Raw genomic sequence first — 24,740 nt, forward strand, 5'->3', positions numbered from 1 at the left:
TTCATCATCCTCACCATGAAATACGGTAGCTGGCCATAAATTATGCCAAGCATGTTTTAACGTATCTGGAGACATCTTCCAAATGCACATGCATAAAGCATACAAAAAAAAAAGATTGTGGCTTTGAAGTCTGTATTATAGATCATTCCGGATAATGGATGTCCGCATTACAGACTTTGTACTGTATATCAGTTTGTCTAGGAATGTAGAAACAAATTTATGTTTGTAGGGATGTGCTAATATATGTTGGTGCATATTTTATTGTGTACCAAATTTGTGTGATTTATTGTGTATTGTTACATGTCATAGGAGTAAAAATTCAAAACATCTTTATGTAAATAGACATGGTAAATATATATTTTCTTCATGTGCAGCAATTTTGTATCATGCATATTATCAGTCTTAAAAACTGTCAAAGTTATTTGCATTTCCAAAATTTTACAACTTGATGTTATTTCCCTAACACCAATATATTTATGTCATTTTTCTTGTCAGTATATATTTTAGTTGTAAAAATCTTTCATTCTCCTTTCAAAATTTTATAAATAATTTTTAATTTTTCTTTAACCCTAGCTTGTAAAAAGGCATAGAATATCTCCTCAAATAGTAGAAATAGAATTATTAAAAGGCAACAAAGGCTTAGGTTTTAGTATTGCTGGTGGTATTGGTAATCAACATGTTCCTGGAGACAATGGAATTTATGTTACAAAAATCATGGATGGGGGAGCTGCACACATAGATGGAAGGTTAGAAGTAGGGGACAAATTAATAGCTGTAAGTGTACTTTTTATATCACTAAAGTAATATGATTATCTTCATTCCCTTCCCAAATCAGTTATATGACTCCTAAGCACTGTGATATCTATTTTAAAAGCTAGATATATTTTAATGTCGAAATGATGTGTATTGTGAAATGATAAAAAATTCAGTGACCTGAAAATAAAAACCCTCCAAGCGTTACTATTGGCCAAAGCGTTATTATTGGCCTCAAGTTCCAAAATATCATGAATAAGTGCTATTTATTTTCTGGATTATAAATCAAAAATGTTTCTCTCACTTTGTACCCTGATTCCTTTTCTTCAAATATACATCCAACCTGAAATTGGATTGATCAAGATCTGGCAGAAATTTCCATGCATAGCAAATACAAAGCCATCCTTCCCTTCAATATGGAACTTTGCATTCATAACCCTTGGAGGGTTAAGAAAATAAATCATAGAGAAAAAGGGATTTTTTCCCTGCTAATTTGAATTATGTCATATTTATCTTGTGATTATTATTCCTGTTTTACTTCATAAATATTTACTTTTGTTGTATGTAATTGTAATTATCTATTTCTGATGCTTTACTTTATGCAAGATATAAAACTCAAGTGAATTTTGTTCTCTGTCTTGACAAAGGTATTTTCGTGACTAATTACATTACTGCTTTTATAGTGTGACTTTCATTAAATTGTAATTTTTTTTATTTGTTTATGATTATTTGTAATCAAAGGAATATGCTCTTCAACAGAAAGTTCTGTTATATGTTTTTATAGGTTGGAGATACAAACTTAGAAAATGTTACCCATGAAGAAGCTGTTGCAACTCTAAAAGCAACAACTGAACGTGTAGTTTTAACTGTTATTAAACAAGCTGCTGGCAGTCTGTTTAGGAATCCATCTAGAAATCCATCTCCATTACCATTAGCTAACATAATTCCAACACAAGAAGTTATAAGGGCAAAAAGCATCACACCTCCTTGTAAGATATTTATTAAGCTTTATCTGTTTAAAATTTGATTTAATAATTTCCATAATATCTAGTATATCAGTTTTGAAGTTAAAATGAATGTGCTGCTATAGTGCTGAGTGTTATCATATATAATTATTCAATTGTCATAATATTTGTTTCATCATTTTGTTTATTAATCAGAATAATATGTGATAAAAAATAAATTACCTTGTTAATGTCACAAAAATTCATTTATTCTTATTATCAACCTTTTTTCAGATTTTGAGAATAACTGCATGTACTAGTTTATGTAATTATTTCAGATCGCTTTGCTTTGCTCTTAGCATCTGCAGCCATAATTGTAGTGTCTCTACTTCCTCCCTCACCTGCATGATATATTCTAAGCATTGTCCTTTTTCATAGTGTAGTCAGTGCAAATTAAGTTCAGTTTTACTTATAATTTTTTGTGATTATATATTGCTGTCATCTTAACTTATTTCTTCACCTATTTCATTAACATTTTGTATTCAGATTTATTTATTAAAGTAGCTGATGTGCTTACACACTGTATCTATGGAAATCATTAAGTAAACAGCCTTTACTTTCACATTTGTTGGAGGTAGACATATACTTTGAATTACAAAACTGCTCTAAATAAAGAATATTCATGTTAAAGCATATTTAAAAAGTTTCCAATCATGTTCAGAAGTTGTATACAAATAAACCACAAAATCATTAAAAAAAGTTTCTGATATTTGTTGATTAAGTTAGGATTTCTCAACCAGGGAAGAATTTCATATTTTCAGGGGGAAATGTAAGTAGCATTATTTAGCTGTTGAGTGATTAGTTTAATTAACAAATATAGAAAAACTATTTTCATTTAGATTTTGGTATTTATTAACAGTTTCTATATTTTTATTTAATTTCTAAAAATCTTATTCACATAGTTTTATAGAATTCATATTTTCTATATTAATAAATTGTGAATATTATTAACAAATTTTTAACATCTAAAACTCATAAACTACTTGCATGAAAATGGTTCAGGCTAGTGAATGACAAAGAAATACCACTAAATAACATTAACTAGAAAACAATCAACCTCAAATTATTCTGGTATAACATTGAAGAGAAAAAAATCAACCTCAAATTATTCTGGTATAACATTGAAGAGAAAAAAATCAACCTCAAATTATTCTGGTATATTTCCTGTCTAATCCCTCAAGAAAGGCTGAAAATTAGTCAGAAATACCAAGAAATCAAATGCCTGTCAATTTTTGTCTTACAGAAACCAAACATTTTGTGTTTTTATATTTTATAGTGGATATAATGTTTGTTATTAAATATAACTGTAGGGTTCGGAAAACCATACAAAAAATTAGATTTCTCAATTTTTACAAAATTCACTTTTTAAATTTAAAAATGCCAAACGTAAATGCCAAACTTTTTTTTTTTCTTTTTAATTTGATGTATCAAGTGATTGCTGAAATAAAGGCTGCATTACATTTTATTTGGACATGTTGTAGAATTTCATGAATGAATGTTGTAAGTTCTGGATTCAGAAGATGCATGTACTTAATAAATAATTGGTGTGTATGTCATATGATAAGACAACTCATAAAATTTTCACACAAGCATTTAGGTCAATGTTACTTCCATTTGTAGTATGCTAAATATTTCACCCGAAGTTTGTCTCTTCGAAGACAATAGACTTCGTGCTGCTAGTATATCAAGCATCTCTGCAACTACTGCGGTAATTTATTCTGTAAGCCCAGTGATAATGGCGGGGAAGGATAGAACAAATACTTGATCTTCAATAAACCTTTAAAAGGAAAAAAAATTGATGGGCATCAAATGTGGATATCAAGATGGCCTTACTATTAGTTCCCCGTGACCAATCCATTGAAAATGAAAACTGTTGTCAGTATGATCTAAGGTAGTAAGGAGGTGGCATTTTCGTTGATATCACCCAAAACTGTGAAACCTTTCTGTGGGGGTTGAATCTTTATTAACAAGGGAATTGCTTGTTCCTCTCTCCATTTGGATCAAACATGCCTAGAATGTAGACATGCCTAGAATTCAGACTATGTATCATCTCGATCTCGAAAGTACAACAGTAAACAGTGCATGGTCTCAGTATGTTTGACATGATAATAACAACGTTTTAAACTGGCCTCTTTAGAAGCTGAAGTGAATGTGATAGAATCATTGTTTTTCTTATATAAAGTCAAGCCTCATGAAGCAGAAGAATGAAGGATTCAAATTCTTGTGGTAGTTTGCAGGGATAAAAATCAGCTTTCTTGCAGCCACTTCAGAGTTCTTTGAGTGACAGTGACTGAAAATGGTCTTTGTATGAAGTTGTTGCTGTTGGTTACTGTTAATTTCAATGACAGCAAACTGATTCACTGCTTAAAAAGCAGTTCTAGTTCTTGATGCGACATTTTGAGGGATATTTAGGTCTTGGGCAATTCCTTTACGTCTTAACTACTTGCCTTGATTTTCCCAATTAGTCACCGTATTTGCTTTTCATGTAAGTTATATTCATTACCAGTGATCCTTACCATCAGTGACTGCATTAGTTTTAAAAACACCATGCATAAAATTCTGACATGAGTCTATTGTACAGCATCTTCTTTGCTTAATTTGCAAGTTTCTTGCAATAACTTACATGCAAAAACCCAAATTTGTGACATTGGTTTAAAACTTCAGTCATAAATACTTTTTTCCCTAAAAAGTAACTAATAATTCAGTCAATAAACTTCAGTCAGTAAACATTTTTTCCCTAAAAATAACTAATTAAAACTAAAAAAATTAAATTATTAGTTTATGGTGTATTGCGAAAATGTTTTGATGAAAATCAGGGTTAATTATCAGTAAAGTATTCTGGTATTTGTTCCTGTTAGATTATATGTATAAATAATTATGCAGTGGGTCTAGTCCATATTTCTGACTGTGAAAGTAAGTAAATTTTTATGTTTATTATTTACTTGCTTAAGTGTTTAATTAATTTACCTATGTCAAACGCTGTTTTAAGTTTTTCACAGCTGATGCAATTTAGAATTTTTCACAAACTTAATTCATATCTTTCCAGTAAATGTGCCAGCGGAGTATCCTTTAGAATCACCACCTGATGATCAGCCTCTTCCAAGAGCAGCTACTATAGAAGATTTCACAAAGTAATTTTCTTCTTTGTTTTGATAACTTTAAAAATCATGGATCCTAAAATACAAATCTTATGTGAAATTAGGGATTCTCTCTTTTTTTAAAATTTATTTATTTATTATTTTTAATGTATTTATTCGAAAAGAATTTATACTCAAGATATTTTCTGTAATAGACTGAAAAATATGAATATTTGTTTTAATATTTTAATGGAGGGGGGAAACGATAAAATAATGAGTATGTGTATAGCATACTTATGCAGGAGATGGTTTCTGTTCGTTTGATAGGGTTACTGTTTGTGTAACATACGTTAAACAAACTGAACTGTTTCTAGTGCTACTACTCCATTTTAGTTGAAAAAGAAAATGTTTTTTTTATCGGCTAATGAACTGATATTGTTTAACGTTGTCTTTATTTTTTATGGAAACTTTGGTTTTAAGGGAAGCAAATTTCATGAAATTGTAGATAAATGTTTTGTTGTTAAAATGCTGATAATCTTTACTTCAATCTTTTACATCCTTAGAGTACAAATAATGACTCAAATTTGTTTTTAAGATTTCATCTTTAAATTTTTGCAAATATCTGATATAAGACTTTAAAAATTTTAATGGCAGTTAAATGATTATATAGTAGCTGATCATGTGTCCAAATATTATTTATATAATATTTATGTTACTTCATTTCATGTGATTGCTCCAAAGATGCAGAATAAAGGAGAAGTAATTGAAATTCTTTAAGGTTTCTGTGCTAATTTGGAAAATAAATAATGACTAACCTTCAATAAATATGAGCCAGGGGTAACTCTTTAGTACCTTGCACACATTTTGGTGAGATATTTTTTTTCAAGTTACAGAAGAAAATAGCTCAGACGATCACAGCAAATATAAATGTGCAATTTACTATAATAATATTTTCTACTGATTTAAAAATAAATCAATAATAAAAATGGGGTAAATATTTTATTGTATCTTTTGAATGTAATAGAAAAATTAAATTCTATTGGTTTCGTTTTTGTTCTGAAATATTATTTCGTCTGAAAAATATTTAAGTTCTAAGAATATTATATAACCCAACCCTGGTGATTCCATTAATATAAACTCTGATAAAATTCAGAGAATTAAGTTCTTTTATTTTGACTTTTATCATTTATAAAGGAATTTTTGCATATATGCAAAGGTACACAAAAAAATATGAAATCTATTTTATAATGTAACTATGATGAAATATTCAGAATTTAATCATAATAGATTATTTTGAATATTTATGGTGTATAATATGGTAATAAAAACTTCCCCAATATGTGAACCCCTAGTAGCCTGTCCGCTCAACCAATCGAAATGAAATATCACATATTGTTATTTGAAGGTATGTACTCTAGATTGTAATGATTTGTGCTGTGGATTGTAATGATTAAAACAATAAAGCTGTCATGGTTACAGTTATAGCAAAAAAATTTTGAAATTTTCGAAAGGAAGATCCTTATTTTTTCCCTCCACAAATTGATCACTGTATCAAAAAACCATAAATGGTATTGGAATTATACATGTGTGATGAAAATTGTAGGCGTAAACCATTTTCAAAGAAGACCATTGTAAATGACCAATGACAACATAAGAGAGGAGAGATTGATTTTAGAATGATCAGAAATAATTTCAGATTGATTTTTCAATTCCTATGATATTGCAAAAATGCAACAGCATCAGAACACTTGAATACAATAGTAAAATTAAATACATGTGACTAATTTAGTTGATAAAATACACCAGTTAGGTCTAGAACAGAGAACACTCAGGAACTCTGAGAGTCTCTAAAAACTTGTTAATTACAAATTTCTGGCCTTTGGACAGTTAAGGTTATCTAACTTGTGATGTAGCCGTTCCTCAATAGACACTAATGCCGGCTAGCTTTAAACAGATTTATTAACAGAGCACACAGGAACGGTTACAAACAAAAGAAATATACATAAAAATGAAACATATACCAAATGGAACATCAAACATTGAGAATAACATAACATAGTAAGCTATCATCATGGCGGCTGGAGGTCGACTGACGTTTTTTCATATCGCCACGAGATGGCGTTTAAATAAAATAGTTCGGTTACAGTTCATGAGTTCATGGCGTGAATAAAATAGTTCAGTTACACTTAAATAGGTCTGTTACATCCTCCCCCTCTGACTTCGTAGACGTCTCGGCAAGAAGTCAGGAACTGACATTTGTCTACTTTGTGCAGCGGGCGGAGAATCAGATGAATGGGCTCCAGTTTGACGAGCAGTAGATTTTGCGTCACCAGCACCTTGTGCAACAGGTGCAGATTCGGGTGGTATTACATGTTTCGGGCGTCCTCTTTTCCTTAAGGGAACCACTGGAATTACACGAGCTGAGTTTTTCTTATTTCGATCTTGATATGGTTTCAAGGCTGAAACATGATACTTGCCGAGAATTTTGTCTGGTTCATGAGGATCGGCAATATCATAAGTGGTTGGAGATCTTGTAGTCACTATCACATAAGGACCATCTCTCTTCGGCATGAATTTAGCAGTTTTCTTCAGTGGACCTTTGCTGATTGGGTGGAGGGTGACCCAAACTTTATCTCCAGGAACGAATTTCGGTGTTTCTCTTCGTTTTTTGTCAGCATATCGTTTCTGCTTATCTTGATGCATTTCGACTCTTTCTCGTACCTGTTGTACATTTCTTGCAAAACGTTTCAAATATGGAATAATTTCGGGAACAAAATTATCGTTCTCAATTACGGCTTTTATATCATGCTTTACATCATCTAAGGTTCGTAACTCTCGTGCAAATTGAAGAAAAGCAGCAGTATGTCCAGTTGAATCACATTTGGCTGTATTCAAAACAAACCTTATTAATGGCAGTTTATCCTTCCATGACTGATGGTCATTACCAACAAGTATTGCTAAACGTGGTTTCAGATCTCTATTCTTCCTTTCAACTGGGTTAGATTGTGGGTGATAGACAGGAGTAAGACTTTGATCAATGTTCAAGATATAGCATAGTTGTTGCATAACAGCACTAGTAAACTGGGTACCATTATCACTTATTATTTTCCTGGGTAACCCAAATCGAAGGGCGACTTCCTCCAAAAGAATAGTGGCACATTCTCTGGCCGTGGCTTCCTTTAAAGCAAATAGTTCTGTCCACTTCGTAGCACAGTCCTGCACAATCAAAATCCATTTTTCACCAGACGGTGTTTCAGGAAGGGGACCAAAAAGATCAATTGACAAGGTCTCAAAACGTTGAGCATAGACTAGAGTTTGAAGTAAACCAGATGGCTTTTGATTAGTGGCTTTATAACGACAGCATTCGAGACAGCTTTTGACATATTCTGCTATATCCTTTCTCATTCCAACCCAGTAGTATCTTTTTGCTATTCGATAAAATGTTCCTTCAGATCCATAGTGACCGGCCGTTGGCGAATCATGATATTCTTTCAAGATTTCTGCTTTTCTTTTTTGAGGTATAACTAGTTGAGCTTCTTCCTCTTCTGAATCAGGGGAATATCGGTACAAAACTCCTCTGTTCATAACGTAGCCTCTTCCAGTCCAAGTTGCACAGTCTGCTTCTTTCTCTGGACTCTCAAAAGTTTCGATGATCTTCCGAAGATCATCATCTTCTAGCTGTGATTGTCTTAATTCTGCAGGGCTAATAATAGGGATTTCGACAGAGACAGCACATACTTGACAAGAATCTGTACTTGAGTGTTCACAAATAGGACGAGACAATAGATCAGCAATAAAGTTCAATCATCCAGGAATGTAATTGATAGTCAGATTGTAGGATTGGATTTGTAAGGCCCATCTTGCGAGCCTACCAGTTGGTGACTTTAAAGACATCAGCCATTTCAATGGTTGGTGGTCAGAGGTGATTGTGATAGACTGGCTTTCAACATATCCTCTAAATTTGTTGAGTGCCCATACTACTGCTAAGGCTTCTTTTTCTATGGTGGAATAGTTTCGTTCTGATGCAGTCAGCAAGCGGCTGGCATATTCTATAGGGTGTTCTTCATTTTTCTCCCCTTGTAGCAACACTGCTCCAATGGCTACATTGCTAGCATCTGTGCGAATGATAAAAGGCTTCGTTCCATCAGCTTGCTTAAGAATCGGCGGGCTAATTAATTTGGATTTCAGCTCTTGGAAAGCATTTTCTTGTTGTGCTTCCCACTTCCACAGCGCTTTCTTCTTTGTTAAATCCGTTAACGGTTTGGCTATTTGAGAAAAATTTGGAATATATCGACGATACCAGGAACACGTTTGTACGAACGATTGTACTTGCTTAACAGTTTTCGGCGATGGCATGTCTGCAATGGCAGCAGTCTTGTGTGGATCAACAGCTATACCATGCTTAGTAATGTAATGCCCTAAATATTTCACTTTTTCACAACAGAAGTGGCACTTCTCACGATTAGCATTGAGCTTGAATAACGATAGACGTTGGAAAACTTGTTCTAAGTCAGAAAGGTGCTTTTCGAAGCTAGATGACAGCACGATGATATCATCTAAATATGCCAAAGCAAACACATTATTAAGTCCAGAACGGAACCTATCTATCAATCTAGAAAAAGTGGCAGGAGCGCTTCTCAATCCGAAGGGCATTCGGGTAAATTTATATGTACCAAAAGGCCAAACAAAAGCAGTCTTATTTTGATCTTCTTCAGCTACTCTCACCTGATGATAACCGGATCTCAAATCAATAGTTGACATATAAGGTGTCGGTTTTGCTTCACTCAACAAATCATCTATACGTAGCAAAGGATAAGTGTCTGGAACTGTTTGAGCATTTAGGTTACGATAATCAATGCATAACCGTACTTTTCCATTTGCCTTGGGAATCAGAACCACAGGAGAGGCATAGGGGCTTTCACATTCTTTTATGATACCTTGTTTTAGAAGGGAATCAAGTTCCTTTTTCAACAGTTCTTTCTTACTTGGGCTAATCCGATATGGAGGGACTGAAACAGGGGGGCTGTTTCTTGTGTTAATATGGTGTTCAATGAATGGAGTGGCTTTTCCCCCTACTTTGAAGACAGTGTGATATTTGTTAAGCAATGCATCAGTTGCAAGCCGTTGAGCTGTAGTTAATTGTTGTCCTTCGTTTTCTCGTAGTTGGCAGTTGTTTACAACAACTGGGGTTTCTTCCAGTACTTGGGATTGATGAGGTTTCACGAAGCTATATTTTCTTCGAGGTTCATCAGAAAAGTTCCACTTATTTTCAGCAAGATTTAAAACAATTTTAGCTTTTTGAAGAAAGTCAATTCCTAACAGAGTCGAGTTATTTTTGGCATCAGGCAACACAAGGAGCGGAGTTTTGAACTCTCTGCCTTTGAGAAGAATGATTTGTTCGGTGCGAAGTACCTCTTTTTCAGATACCAAACCATCAGCGAAAGACACCTGTAGTGTTGTCTTTTCAAATACTGCATCTTGTTTTTGCAGAATATGATAGAGGGATTCACTTGCAATTGAGTGACTAGCACCAGTGTCGGCGAAAGCTGTACCGGAAACACCACCAATACTAATTGGAAATACAGCAGTCCGAGTGGAAGATAAACAGGATCGGATTTGGATAGTGCCAAAATTTGATGAATTTGAAATCTTTGGGGGGTTACAGTCTGGACATTTAGACTTGATAAAACCAGTTTTTCCGCACCCATAGCATGTTAAAGGAGGTCGCTTTTCCTCTGTTTGTTGCTGAACACGATTTGAAAAGGTTTTATGAGTTCCCTGTATGTCACTTGTTCGATTTTCTACTTTGTGTTTGGATGGGTTAGTCGGTTTGTAAGAATAGTTCCGCCTGCCAGGAAGTTCAGTTTTATAGTTCGTATTTTTAACACGTACAGCTTCATAATCATCCAATTTCTGTACTAATTCAGATGAACTCTTTAGTTTTCCCCAAGTATCAATAAAATGCTCCTTAACGTCACTACTGACTCTTCTTTTAAGCTGATCCATCAGGACCAAGTCTTTGAGTGATTCAAAGTCTGTAACATCGAGACTATGGAGCCACTCTTCGAGATAATTGTTTAATTCGTAAGTAAAATCTTTCCATAAAGACCCAGGGTGTTTTTGGTGTGTAGTAAGTTTAATTCGAAATGATTCAGCATTTAATTTGAATCTTTGTAGCAGAATCTTCTTGATGTAAGAATAATCTTCTAATTTGTCTTTTGGTTCTCTTAAAATAATTTGCGAAATGTCTATAGGCAGAAGAGGTAGGAGATGAGTGATGTAATCTATTTGTTTTATATTAACTTTGTGAGAAAGTTAATATAAAACAAATAGATTACATCTTTCAAAATTTGTCTTTCAAAAATTTGCAGGTAGGTTGCAATGTCAGAAGTTCCTGTAAATTTAGGGATTAGGTGTTGAATATTTGTTTCAATAGCTGCATTTGAAGCAAAGGTGGCATAGTTAGGGTTTGAGCTAGCAGCTGCCAGGTTTAATTTTAAACGTTCCAATTCTAATAAAAGTTCTTGTTCTTTTCTTTGACGTGTCTCCAGATCGTTGCTTTCACGTTGTATTTGTTGTCTAGTTTTGACTAAAGTTTCCAGAAGATTCCTGGTAAAAGCCTCATCATAAGTGTCAGAATTGACAATAAGATCTTTAAGATCTATTACTCGCATAGTGTCGTTTACAGTGAAAGCCAGTTCTGCAGCGAGAGTTTTTAAATCCTCTTTTCGTGCTTTGGCAAGGTAAGCCATAATTATATGAGAGGTCAGGGGGGAGGGAAAAGATGAAGTTGAATTTGTTGTTATTTTGATTTTATTCACAATACAGTATTTTAGAATTAATAATTATACCTTTAAGTAAAATGTATATACCTCTATTAAACAGCATGTATGAATGTAAACAATGTTACTCGTACATTTATATACCACTATTAAACAGTATTTATAAATGTAAACAATAATACTCACAAAGTTTATTATTTCGGAGTCGTAAAAATATCATAAAATGCCCTCATAAATTCAACTTGTATCAAGAAAATAACATATAATAAATTGCTCAAAAAGTGTTTACTACTTAGCAAAACATACATAAATGTCTTACCATAAGCTTTTATATTTAAGCTGAATTCTTCGAAATCTTAATCTTAACAAAATATTAAGCTGATTAAGCAACACACACTTAGTAACTCTTTTACTTTATTTAAATAGTCATTCGATTTTATTCATAATTATTTTCTTTCGCTTCAAGAAATATTTTCAAGACATGCATTCATTAAAGGAAAACAATCGTATTTTCTTAAAGTATTATACTATAATCATTTTCTCAAAATGTTCGTCGAAAGATAAATCAACAAGTACAATATTTTATTTTATGTAGAATAAAACATTTAATAAGGAACAACAGCACTCAAAGGAAATAAAAATAATAAAAGATTTGACGTAAACACATCATAAATCATCACTAGTCTAAACATTTCCGTGGGGAAAAAACATCTGCTGCTATATGCAGAAGCGAAACTAATAAATTCTAATGAACAACGTCCATGAATATATTCAAACTTTAACATCAAAACATGTATTCAGTGAAACAATATTATTCACAAATTAATTTACTATGCGAATTAACATTTTAAAATAACAAATTACAATTCAAGAAATAACGTTTGGTTAACAGAAAGCTGTTTGCTTTCGTTTAATACTCTTATGTAGTATCAATAAATGAGATTTCAGTAAAGAATTTACATTTGCTTTAAGAAGCAGCTTATAATAAATAATCAGTTTAAAAGAATTTTAAACTCAGATTAAACGATAATGTAAACGAAACTTATCTTTTCCGTTGAAATTGTCCAGTTGATGATTCGATGTGCTAGCAGCACGGTATGACAATTTTAATTCCAGAATTGGTTTCCAGAATTTTTGACCAGTAGTCCACACCTGAAAGGAAACTGAGCCGATCTCCAGTTAGTTAAATTCGGGAGTAAGAGCTTGTTAAAGCCAAACAGAAATTCTAAACATTTTGTTGCGCCATTTTGGATTCAAATTTAGTTGGGCGCCAATGTGATGTAGCCGTTCCTCAATAGACACTAATGCCGGCTAGCTTTAAACGGATTTATTAACAGAGCACACAGGAACAGTTACAAACAAAAGAAATATACATAAAAATGAAACATATACCAAATGGAACATCAAACATTGAGAATAACATAACATAGTAAGCTATCATCATGGCGGCTGGAGTTCGACTGACGTTTTTTCATATCGCCACGAGATGGCGTTTAAATAAAATAGTTCGGTTACAGTTCATGAGTTCATGGCGTGAATAAAATAGTTCAATTACACTTAAATAGGTCTGTTACAAACTATATTTACTTTAGAAAGCCCAGTTTGTAACTCATTATTGCATTGATGAAATAATGCACAATTGTTAATTTATGTTTGTGATATTCTTTGTAATATTAATGATTATTAAACATTTTGTAGATTATTAAAAAACATGTTAGAGGTTAATGGTGCTGTTGTTCATGACTTAGAACATGCAACCAGACAGCCAGTTATCACAGTGTTAAGGAAAGCAGTCTTATTTATGCCAGAATTCGAATTTTAGAACATTTTAGTAGAAAAACAACATATAAATAATGTTTACAAATACATGTTACTAAAGTTAAAATACTATAAAAGGAAATTTGCTTTAAAGGAAGTTTGATGCAGATTTATTATAAAGAAGAATAGTAAAGGAAAAGTACACTCTTTTGCAAAAAAAATCAAAGCACCATGAAGGAAGTAGTTGTTTTTGATGAAATTGAATATGTGTATAGCTCATACACAGATAATAAAATGATTAAAAAATCAAGTTCATAGTACCTGCTCATGGCGTGTAATCACCCATTGAGTGTTCAAATAAGTAGTTGGTCGAACCGCCCCCGACGGCAATACATGCTTGAATTTGTCGAGGCAAGGCATGGTGGAGGCTCCTAATGTCATCCTGTGACACATTCTGCCAGGCATTCATCAGTTTTCTCTCCAGATCTGCGATATTTTGTGGTGCACGAATCTGGCGGCCTACCGTGTCCCAGACGTGTTCTATTGGTGAAAGGTCTGGTCAACTTGCTGGCCAAGGAAGAGTATCAAGCGCACGCAGACAGTCCAGAGGTATGCGAGCGGTATGTGGCCTGGCATTATCTTGTTGGAAAATGGCCCCAAGATGACGTGTCATGAAGGGTATTGCAACCAGCCGCAGGATGATATCAACATATCGTTGAGCTGTTAAAGATGTACGGAGAATGACTAAAGATGACCTGCTGTCATAAGAAATAGCGCTCCACACCATCACACCAGGGGTTATGGCTGTATGCCTTTGTAAAACAAAGGCTGATTGGGGCTGCTGGCCTCGTCCTCTCCAGACACGAACATGGTGGTCAACTGCGTCAAGAGTGAAGCGGGATTCGTTGCTGAACACAATAGGATGCCAGTCTGATGGCAGCCATGATGATTGGCTGCGACACAACTCCAGATGACACCGCTGATGTTGTGGGGTCAAAGCCAAATGTCTTAAAGGCCTCTGTGAGCGTAACCCCGCCTCAGACAAGTCCGTGGAGACTGTACCGCGAGAGGTATAGACGTGGCTGTAGTGCATTGAATGATTGACAATGATACTGTTGGGGTGGTTCGGGCCTGGTGAACAATCATCCTATCTTGCCTGGTATTTGTGCTCCTTGGCCTTCCTGAGCCTTCATTTTATTGGCAGTTTCCTTGTAGCAACCATTGCTGCCAACATCTTTGCACAGCAGTGTCTGTATGGTGCAGGTTGCGGCCTGTTGTTCGGTATCCAGCTTCATGCAACCTTACAATGCGACCTCGTTCGAAGTTGTTTAGTTGACTGTAAGGTCTTCGATATCATTGTAACGGCATCTTTTGTTGCTTCTTTACGGAATTACAATGGCAGCAACAAAAAAAGATAAATTTTCTGCCTCTGTTACTGGTTTTATACTTTGCGAATTGTGCGCTATGATCGCAATTTCTGTTCATTTGCCATGAAACTTTTATAATTTGCATGTTCGATCAAGATGTTTTTGCAAAACAAATATCATCACGATCACAAAAGTCCTTCTTGGTGCTTCAATTTTTTTTTCCAAAAGAGTGCATATAAATGAAATTTGAGGAGATATAAAAGTAAATTTGAGGCAGATCTTATGTATATTTTTTGGTACATCAAATTATTATGCATAAGAATAATTTTAATAACTAACTATTATTTTTAAACAGTGTTTAATTTAGAGTAGTTCTATGAGTAAAACTAGAAAGATTAAAATGCTAATTAGGTGAAAATAGGTAGGCAAATGTACATAAAATATAGAAAACATAGTAATTGGAGAAAACTGAATATGTATACAAATATAATGTTCAGAATTTCATAGTAGTGGGGAAATATTTTAAAGGCAAGGAAATGGGAACAATATGCTTAATCATGCTCAATTAGGCATGATAAATAAATGCTTAAATTTCACAGTAATGACATTCTTATAGAAATTATTCAGTTTTATTGATTTATTTGTAACTTTTATGGGATATAATTTGTTTTGCAGAAATCTAATGTAATATTTATTTGGTTTTGCTTTAAAATAAACTTAATTCTTAATTTACAAAATAAAAAAAGACATTAAATCTGATATGCATAACTAAATGCATATTTAGATGTCATATGAATTTTTAGAATTTAAATAATAGATATTGCATATTTAAATTACGTAAATTTTATATACAATCAAACTCTGCTTTTGTGCACTTAAGAGAACTAGAAAGTTTGGTTGACTATATCTAGTCTGAATTATTTTTCCTTAAAGTAAAATGTAAAACTGACTTCTGAATCAGTGGGTGATGGAAGAACTTAATTAACATTGTCTCATGAACTAACATTAACGTTGTCTAATGTATAATAAATTAATTTTTTTTTAAGATTCATGCTAAGGATTTAGGGCAATTATTATGATGAGCAGTTATTAATTGTTTTTGTTTTTTTCCAATTTGACCATATATTGCTTATTGTAAATGATAATTTAGATCCTTTCCTTGAATTAATACATTATCTCCTTAAGAAGAACACATTTATAATTAAGAATACTTATTTTAATAAAAATACTACACTAAAGAGGAATTAAAAATGTATTATGAATTCAGCTTTAACTTTTATTTGTTGTCTAACCCCCCCCCCCAAAAAAAAGGAGATCTGCAATTTTCTGCTGGTATGATGATGATGAGTGCAGTAAACAGAAATTTAATGATGGGGTATCTGGCTGAATGTTATGTTCATGTAAATACCAACATACAAATGCAACATGTTAGATATAACCAACTTCACACAATACTTGTAGTCTGGATGTGGTAGGAATGTTGCATGTCTTTTTGTAATATGTGCATAACACTGGAGCAAGGTCATAACTCAATTACTTTGATACTTTTTCCCATGTTCCTATAAATTTCCCATAGCACCGCTTTCTCTATGGAGCACAGCTTTCTTTACACACACACATACAGGTGTGTGTGTGTGTGAAGTATTTTACCAACCCGATGAGGTTGCTTACCGAGAAAACTCCAGCCTCAGTCTTCACTCCAGTTGCCCAAACAATGGATGACTTGGCAGACTGGTCTTGGCAAATTCCTTTGGTACATGCATCTCATAGCTTGTCCATTGCCATCCACAGCTGCATAAACATAATGCATATCGGCCAAAAAGTGCATATTTGTTTTCATTCATGAATCAAAAGTTAATATTAGAAGAACTGAAGATAAAAAGGTGCAGAATTTTATTACAAGATATATTTAAATTCAGGGTATTTGTAATCTCCACCTATTGTTTTACACAAGAAAATAAAAACATGGCACTTCATTAAGTTGAAATTTACATGCAAGGAATTAAAATAGCTAGATTACTTATTTGAATGAAATAGCAATTACGAAAATTTGTTCATTGTTTATATCAGCGGTTTTCATGTTTAATGATAAGAACTGATTTAATTTCTGTCTATTAGTTTGAATATTTCAATTCCATTTTTATTCATTTATAAAGCAGATTAACTCTTTAAATATCAGGATACCAAATGCACTCCAAAGTAAATCACTCCTGTTACAGTAGAGAAATAATAATGATAGTAAAGCATTATTGGAATTTAATGTTATGAAAAATAAATCAGATTAAGTTCCAATAAATACATAATAAAACAATATAAATTTATAACAAAATAATAAGTGTCTTGTCAGATAAAAATTTTAAAAGTGCATCATTTGTGTTGTAATTTAGTCAGGAAATTGGGATTTTTTAAAAATCATCTCCTTTTTATTATTTTTATTTTAAATCCATAAAGTTAAAATTACCAATTATTTCTCAAACTCTCAATATTTTTTTTATATTAATGTAGTTGTTGTTCCTTTTTTGTTTATATCTGTCTTTTGCAATTATGTCTGAACTTTTAAAATTCTGTATAATACAAAATTCTAACAAAAAATTGTTTTTCTGTCATTTATATCATATTTAGGCAATGTTTCTTGTAGAGAATGTATCCTTGTGGCGCCATCTGGTGCCAAATAGGGGGAAAATCTGATACATGATAGGTGCAAAACTTCTGAAAGCATTGTCATATAGAGTTATATAATCTAATTTTTGGTTAAACCCATGAGACAATACTGTAATCGTACTATAATTCCTCATATTGCATTTTTTCATTGATACGGTTACATTATTAACTTAAACTATCAAATTATCGGAGTAACTGTAAGAAACGGCCAAATGAGTTTTCATCCCATCTCTAACTAGCACAAATGAGGTAATAAGTTTAAACTAAAATATTTATTAACATGTCATCCTGATGGTAATACAAACTAAAACTTTAACAGAAACTAAAATTCCATTAGCTTGCAGGTAGACAAACAGCTTTGAGCCTTGATCCAAGTTTAAGACGAATGTGGAATATAAAATTACCATAGTGTAGTCTAAATCTTAATGCTGTTTCATCAAGTTTAAAACTCGAAACTCGTTTATCTTTGACTTAATTTTCATACTAGTGGAAGATGACGAAATTAGACATTGTAGAAAAGCCAGAATAACATAACTAGGTAAACTAAAACATTGCATTTCATACAAAAAAGAAATTGCATATTCAAGGACACTGAAAGTGTCTGCATAGGGCTGTCTAGCAAGCATGTCAGACTTGCACAAAACATACAATAGTGCGGACTGCAGGGGAAGACAGGGGGAAAAAGGGCATTTTCTTACTTAATGGTGTATTGGAAAGGTAAATAAATGCTTAAAATCTTACCTAATACTGTAGATCTTCAAAAAATAGAATAATAAAAGAAACAAGGAAAACCTAGTAATGAATGATGAATACTTGTTGTTTCTTTCCCAACATCTGACATCTTTCTTGTCTTTTGATACATTTTATTCACATTAGTAATTTTCAGACCATATGTCAGATTATTGTTTGTTAACAAGGAAGAAGCTGTAGAGCAGGATTCATTTCAAACAAACAATAGCTGCATATCTCAGTGAACAAGTGGTAGAAATGTATGAATGTGTACAGATAGAGTAATCATAATGTTACAATCTTGCTCCAAACACAGAACACCTTGGCAGTCAGCAATTCTCAAAGGGCACCATCTTGCCATGACTTGTTTGAAGGTCAGCTAATTGTAAAGAAGCAAGGATAACAGGACCTAGCTATATAACCTAACTCTATGAAATTCTTGGAAGCATAGATTCTTCAAAATGTTCCATTTGACAGGTTATTCCAGGAATTAATTTCTCTCCTGATAGCAAATTTAGCTCATTCACCATACATTTTTGTGGTGATTAGTATCTTGTTCCTTTGGAGAATAATTAAGGACATTACAAAATAGGCCCCTGCAGTTTTGTCAATACATATGGATCTTATATACTATATTTGGGCACCAACATATTTAGTATGAAACATTCAGATATACCTAAAACATGTATCACACTGAGGAAAGGGAAGCACAATAGAGAAATTGCCTCAAAAAGCTTTTCCTAGAACTAGTTTGAGTTTTTATTTCGAGAGTAAAAAAATTGTCTTCATTAGCATGTTGCTCACAGATCAATTAATTTGGAGAGAGGTTCTGCATCACAAAAATTGCAGAAGTGAACTGTATAACCTAGCTATGTTAAATTCCTGTATAGTTCCTGTTTGACTGAATGTTACAAAATTTGTTTTTTTTTTTTTTTTTTTTTTTTTTTTTTTTTTTTTTTTTTTGTGAGGACTCCAGTATAAATCAGCATCAAAATAATTAGAAGCATTCCCACAAAGTGCCTACAGGTGCCCATAGCCTATGGATTCCTGAATGTTATGGCTATTCATTCATTTATTACAACAGATGAACTCCAGTAACAGATTGAATATTTTGTTTTCCATATATTCTGAATGCCCTTAAAGCATCTGCAAGATTATATTACGTTGCTTGTATCGCTGGTGTTGTCACATATTTTGAACACCAGCTATAAAATATCCACTGTACATATTTTTCTTAACATTATTTTCATTCCTCCTTTAAATAAAAGATTTAATAGATACATTTCTGGTTTCATGTTTTTCTCCCGCTACCACTTTCCTGGCTTATCTTTGTGTATAGTCCTAAGAAATTTGGGTGATTTAATTTTAAGATACTCTAATACATATTTTAGTGATTGCGTGGTGCAAGGGACCTTGGTGGCTTCTGGTATGTAGTTGCTTGCTAATGTGCCATCTACTAGCACCAGTGAGAAGTGCTGCTGTGCAAGCATTTCACATGCCCTTGGGATTCGATCCTATGTCTGTTTAATGCGAGTCAAATTCTCTACCACTACCAAAAAAGAGCTCCCGTATGCTAGGTTCAAGAATTCCAACTCTTTGAAGTTTATGAGCGTTGAGTTTCTCTCGAGTTGGCTACACATACATTAGTACATAAAATTTCTGAAGTTGTCTAAATTTTTTATGAAAGAAAAAGTTCTTATTTTATTTACTGTGTAACAAATAAGAATATATTATTTGTCAGTTGCAGAAAGATATAAATAAATTTCACACTGCATTTTATATTGAATTAGATTTTTATATAGAATTAGACTTAATTTGTTGTATTTTTTTAAATGATTTTCTTTTGTAATTTTTAAAAAAATCTGAAATTCTTATTATTTGTAATTATTTTATTGCATTATTTTTCTTCATATCTGTCTGATGAAAAGTTCTATTGCCAAGCAATGTTACCTATAAAAGTGTAGAATTCAAAGACATTTTAAACTAATTATACAGATGTATGGCACCTTTCAGACAGAAGGCAAATGATTGCTTTGTTTGCTGTTTAGTTGAAAACAATAAAGAATATGACTTAAGTGGTTGGAATTCACATTTTATAGCATTTATCACTCATAAAATTTTTTGAATGCTTGTCACTGGCATATAATTCTAAAGATGTGCATATTTTTGAAACCTTTGAAAAATATTAAAAGTATGTTCAATTAATTTGCTGTCAGGATTTGAGAATATTTTGGGGGTTACGTAGAAGGAATTTAATTCTGATAAATTCTACACAAACCATCAAGATCTTGTGTTTCTTAATGCAATAATCCAGTAAATGATCTGAGGAATTTTTCATCGCTTACGATTAAGTCATATTTTAGAACTAAATGACTTTGAATTACAGACCAATGGAGAGAGAATTTTTTTGTTTGTTTGTTTGTTTTGTTTTAATGCTTGATCTTATAAGAAAAATGCTTTAGAAGAATCCTGTGTTATAGATGGATCTTTAAATTGATAAAGGAATGTATATTTCTCTCCTCATTCATCTCCTGCTTTTTGATTTTAGTTTTGATTTAAAAGTGTCCTCCAACACGTATTTAAATTTCAATCCATCAGCTAATGTTAAAAGGGGACAGCTTGTCCTGCATTGTGGGGCAAAAAAAGTTACTGTGGGGGCTGATTAAACGTCTAACTAATTCTCTTCCCATTTCTTAAAGTGCACATACTTCCACTATATAGTGTTTAATTATTTAATTATAAACACTAACTATTTTTATTTGAGATTAGTAAAGAAAATTGCACAAGCTAGCTCACCAGAAAATTCTTAACTACGGTGAAAGTTAATAATGCTGAGAAATACATTATTGATACAGTTTTTGGTTAACTATATATAAATCACATATTTAACTATTAAATTATATATATATAGAGAGAGAGAACAAAAAAGTAATAGATAAAATTTTGAAGATGAATATCCTAATACAGTACGAAGTCTTTAATCCTGACTCATCGGGACTTTGACGATTCCGGATTAGGGGTTTTTCCGGATTATAGATCATCAATTTAAATCTGGTAAGATGGCATGAAGAAATTATAAAATTAAAAATATGAAACCATAATTTATGAAATAAAGAGAAATTATGATCTAAAGGGTACCAAATTTTACACACACACACAAAAAGCTTAATATTTATTTGTTTACTTTACTAAACATTTCTTTCAATGCAAGTTGTTTAAGTTGCTTCGTTTTTTGTGCTAATATTTTCTCTTTAATTCTATAAACAGACATAATTTCTTGTTCAGTTACAAAGTTCCACTGTTCAAGTCCTGAAATTGTGCTGAGAATACCTACTAACTTGTCAATCGAAATTTTTTCATTTTCACTGACCTCTCATTCACTTTCTTTATGCCTTTATCCATTTTTAGCAGCAATTTCACTTTCTGTTTGATTGGCATCGAAACATGCTTTCGCTTTGTAGATCCTTTGGCAGCTCCAGAATTGGAAACTCTTTTTGACATAATCAAAAGTTCAAGCTTAATTTTTATAAAATTGCTCTAACAGTCTGCAAAAAATAATAAGCCGGATCCAATTAGAAGATTAAGTAACAGCGCAATCTGCAACATTAACTGAAATAGATAATTTTAGCCTAACTTATACCGTCCGTTATACATTAAACACGCATGTGTAAATGTATTATGCACATGTGTAAAGGTATTATGCACATGCATAAACGATACACATGTGCAGAAAGTTTGTAGCTTTGAGGTCCGGATTATAGATCATTCCAGATTATGGACGTCTGGATTAAAGACTATGTACTGTATATCAACCCTCTGAGCAGCTCGGGCTTTAAATTTGTATATTTACTTACTTTAGTCTCTATTTTCATAAAATTAAATTTATTAAGATGACATTTATATTATTAAAGAAAGTAAGAAAGCAAAATGTCGTAAATTATAACCTAATATATACCAAATAAAAAAGATCTCATGACTAGATAAAGCTGGACTTAGCGCTCAGAATGTTAATGTAAATATAATGTTTGTGTAATTTTACATTAGTATAAATATAATAATGAAAATAGTCATTTAGGTTTAATATCTATAAATATATATAAAACCTAAATGGTTTAATATAATGTAATATATAGAGAGATTATATTCTTTGTCATATTTGTTAAAGAGAATCTCAGTGCAGTTTACATTTGCTAGCTGTTTAAATATTTTATTTTTCCATCACTGATATATATTATAGCTTTATTTCACAGTACTGTAGCTGAAAACACAATTTATAAGTGAAGAGTAAAAAAGGTTTTTAAATTCTTTTCTGGTTATTCTTGAAGCATTTAAATAAAAAATTTGGCAATTCAAAAATTAATCTTGAAGTGACAATTCTTTGATCTTTCTCAAGGAGCCTAATTGGTAATTATAATTTAATTTGCAATTATAGGTAAGTTAGTTATTCTGTTATGAGAAAGCAATGCAAAAGCTCTCTGCATAAGAGGGGAGATGCCTTAATGGATGACTTTCTAAAGAGAATGAGCCTGTATTCTGTTTACACATGAAGAAAACACGAAAACCAACTATGTAGTCAGCCTATTTGTCTGGGATCTCAAGCCCAGGTTGAGTTCTAAGTATTCACTGGTCTTGCACTTGGCCATTGGTGAAGCTCATAATCATAGAGGCATATAAGCTAGTAATAACATGTAAAAGAAAACTAACTCTTCAAAACTTTTTGATCATAAAACAATAAAAATTATTTTCTTTCACATGTTTGCAGAATTATTTTCTTTCACATGTTTGCAGAATTATTTTCTTTCACATGTAGCAAAGAACAAATGAGGGCTCTTTCTGTAGCTCTATTCTAGATTTATTGAGAGCACCTCTGGTAATACTGTTGAATTAATTACCATTACAAAAATAATTAGAAATACTGTAACCTTCTAAGGGGTTTTCTTCAGTTTAGGGTATATTGATATTGCTGAACCTAGCTAGTTGTTAAGGTTCTGCCCTGGATAGAATTCTTGGGAAAGAAGCCCCAGGGGGCAGTCCCCTCTTTCCCTATGGGAACCTCTTGAGAAGATTTCAGCTTGGCATTTATTTCTGATCCCCCTCTAACTGCACAAATACTATATGCTTACAAACATCCATGCCTTCTCCAGGATTCAAACTGGGCCCTTCAGTACAGCTATCAGCAACCCTAAGCACTGTTCTGTCTGGACAGGTAATATTGTTAGCAGAAGAATTTTAAATCTTTCTACTCACATATTTAACAAAATTTTTATGAAGAGTCATAAAAAGGCCCTTTAGTTGAAATATAAACCTTGCCAGAACTACCAAAGTACACTGACTTCATTCCAAAGATAAGTGGTAGATTCTTTTAACTTCTGCAACCTGATATAAAAAAACTTAACTCTGTATATTTGCGTCATATAAATAAAGATGAAAATAAAAACAAATTCCTTTTAACAGACTGTTTAGCATTCTGCAAAATAAAGAAATCATCATTAATTTATTAATACACAGTTCTAAATTTATTTATTATTATCATGCTTTAAGTCAGGGATGTGCCAACTCCGGCCCTTCGGAAGTTTCTATCCGGCCTGCAGATAGAATTTTAATTTGCCAGTCTGAGGCAAATTGAAAGAAATATATATTTTTATATTATATATTCATCTCCTTTTCTACTTTGTTTAAATATTACTTTTTTCCTTCCTTTTTTTCCAAAGGACTGATGACCTTTTTACTTTCTTTATTTTTGTTCCACAAAACATAAATTGACGGAAATAGCAAGCACAGACAGCTTTCAATGGGTAAAGTGCTAAAAGCGGAACTCCTTTGTTAGTTACAGCCATAGACTGGTGCTAACAAGCGGTTTTCTCTTTCTCGAGGAGCAGACATATGGGAATCCAATATTGGATTCCAAAATTGAACCTCACATGTGGCCGAGTGAGGATTTTAAGCTACTAAAAAAAAAAAAAAATGGCTACTAAAAAATGTAAAGTTGATTCAGAGTGCAGTGCTTTTAATGATGAATGGACATAGAAATATTTTTTTACAATTATAAAAGATAAACCAGTGTGTCTCATCTGTATTGAAGCTGTAGCAGTTCTCAAAGTGTATAACATTTCCTGTCATTTCACATCTAAGCATGAGAATTCCGATTACGAAGCAATGTCCGAATATGAAAAGAAAAAAAAAAAAAAAAAAAAAAAAAAAATTGCAGAAAGTCTTTGTAAAAACTTTTCAGGCCGACAAAATTTTATCAAGAAGGCAAACAGTGTCCAGATTTCAAGATTTCAGTGCCATTCAAACAGAATTGGATATTTTTATCATGCCTTTCAACTAAAATTGTGAAGCAGTGAGGTCAGATTTGTAGCTTTAATTAACTGAGTTGCAATCTAAGAATCATCTCAAGCAGTTGTTTCTAAATATGCCAAAGTTAGAGTTTTAGTAATCATTATCGAAAGTAAGTTTCTCAAATTTAATATCTCATGCCCAGAAAATCAGTGCTATGATTGCTTCATTTTATATATGTGAACAAGTGTTTTCAACTATGAACCTTAGAAAGAATTATTTCAGAAGTAGACTGACAGATGAGCATTTAGCCTTGTTTCTTAGAATCAG

At 32.4% G+C, this 24,740-nt stretch overlaps 1 protein-coding gene across 7 annotated transcripts in view; it reads left to right on the forward strand.

The window, feature by feature from the left end:
• Positions 1 to 24,740, forward strand: part of LOC118184470 (disks large 1 tumor suppressor protein-like) — a 711,253-nt gene that overhangs the window by 559,097 nt on the left and 127,416 nt on the right. For all 7 annotated transcript variants that reach the window (XM_085819058.1, XM_085819059.1, XM_085819060.1 and 4 more), the window contains 3 exons: positions 574 to 774; positions 1,538 to 1,742; positions 4,804 to 4,888. In XM_085819058.1, the coding sequence (XP_085675184.1) occupies positions 574 to 774; positions 1,538 to 1,742; positions 4,804 to 4,888 (491 nt within the window). The remainder of the gene's footprint in view (positions 1 to 573; positions 775 to 1,537; positions 1,743 to 4,803; positions 4,889 to 24,740) is intronic.

The sequence above is a fragment of the Stegodyphus dumicola genome, chromosome 6, assembly GCF_044657685.1.
Source record: "Stegodyphus dumicola isolate Sdum_Otavi_A_Nest chromosome 6, ASM4465768v1".
Classification (NCBI taxonomy): Eukaryota; Metazoa; Arthropoda; class Arachnida; order Araneae; family Eresidae; genus Stegodyphus; species Stegodyphus dumicola.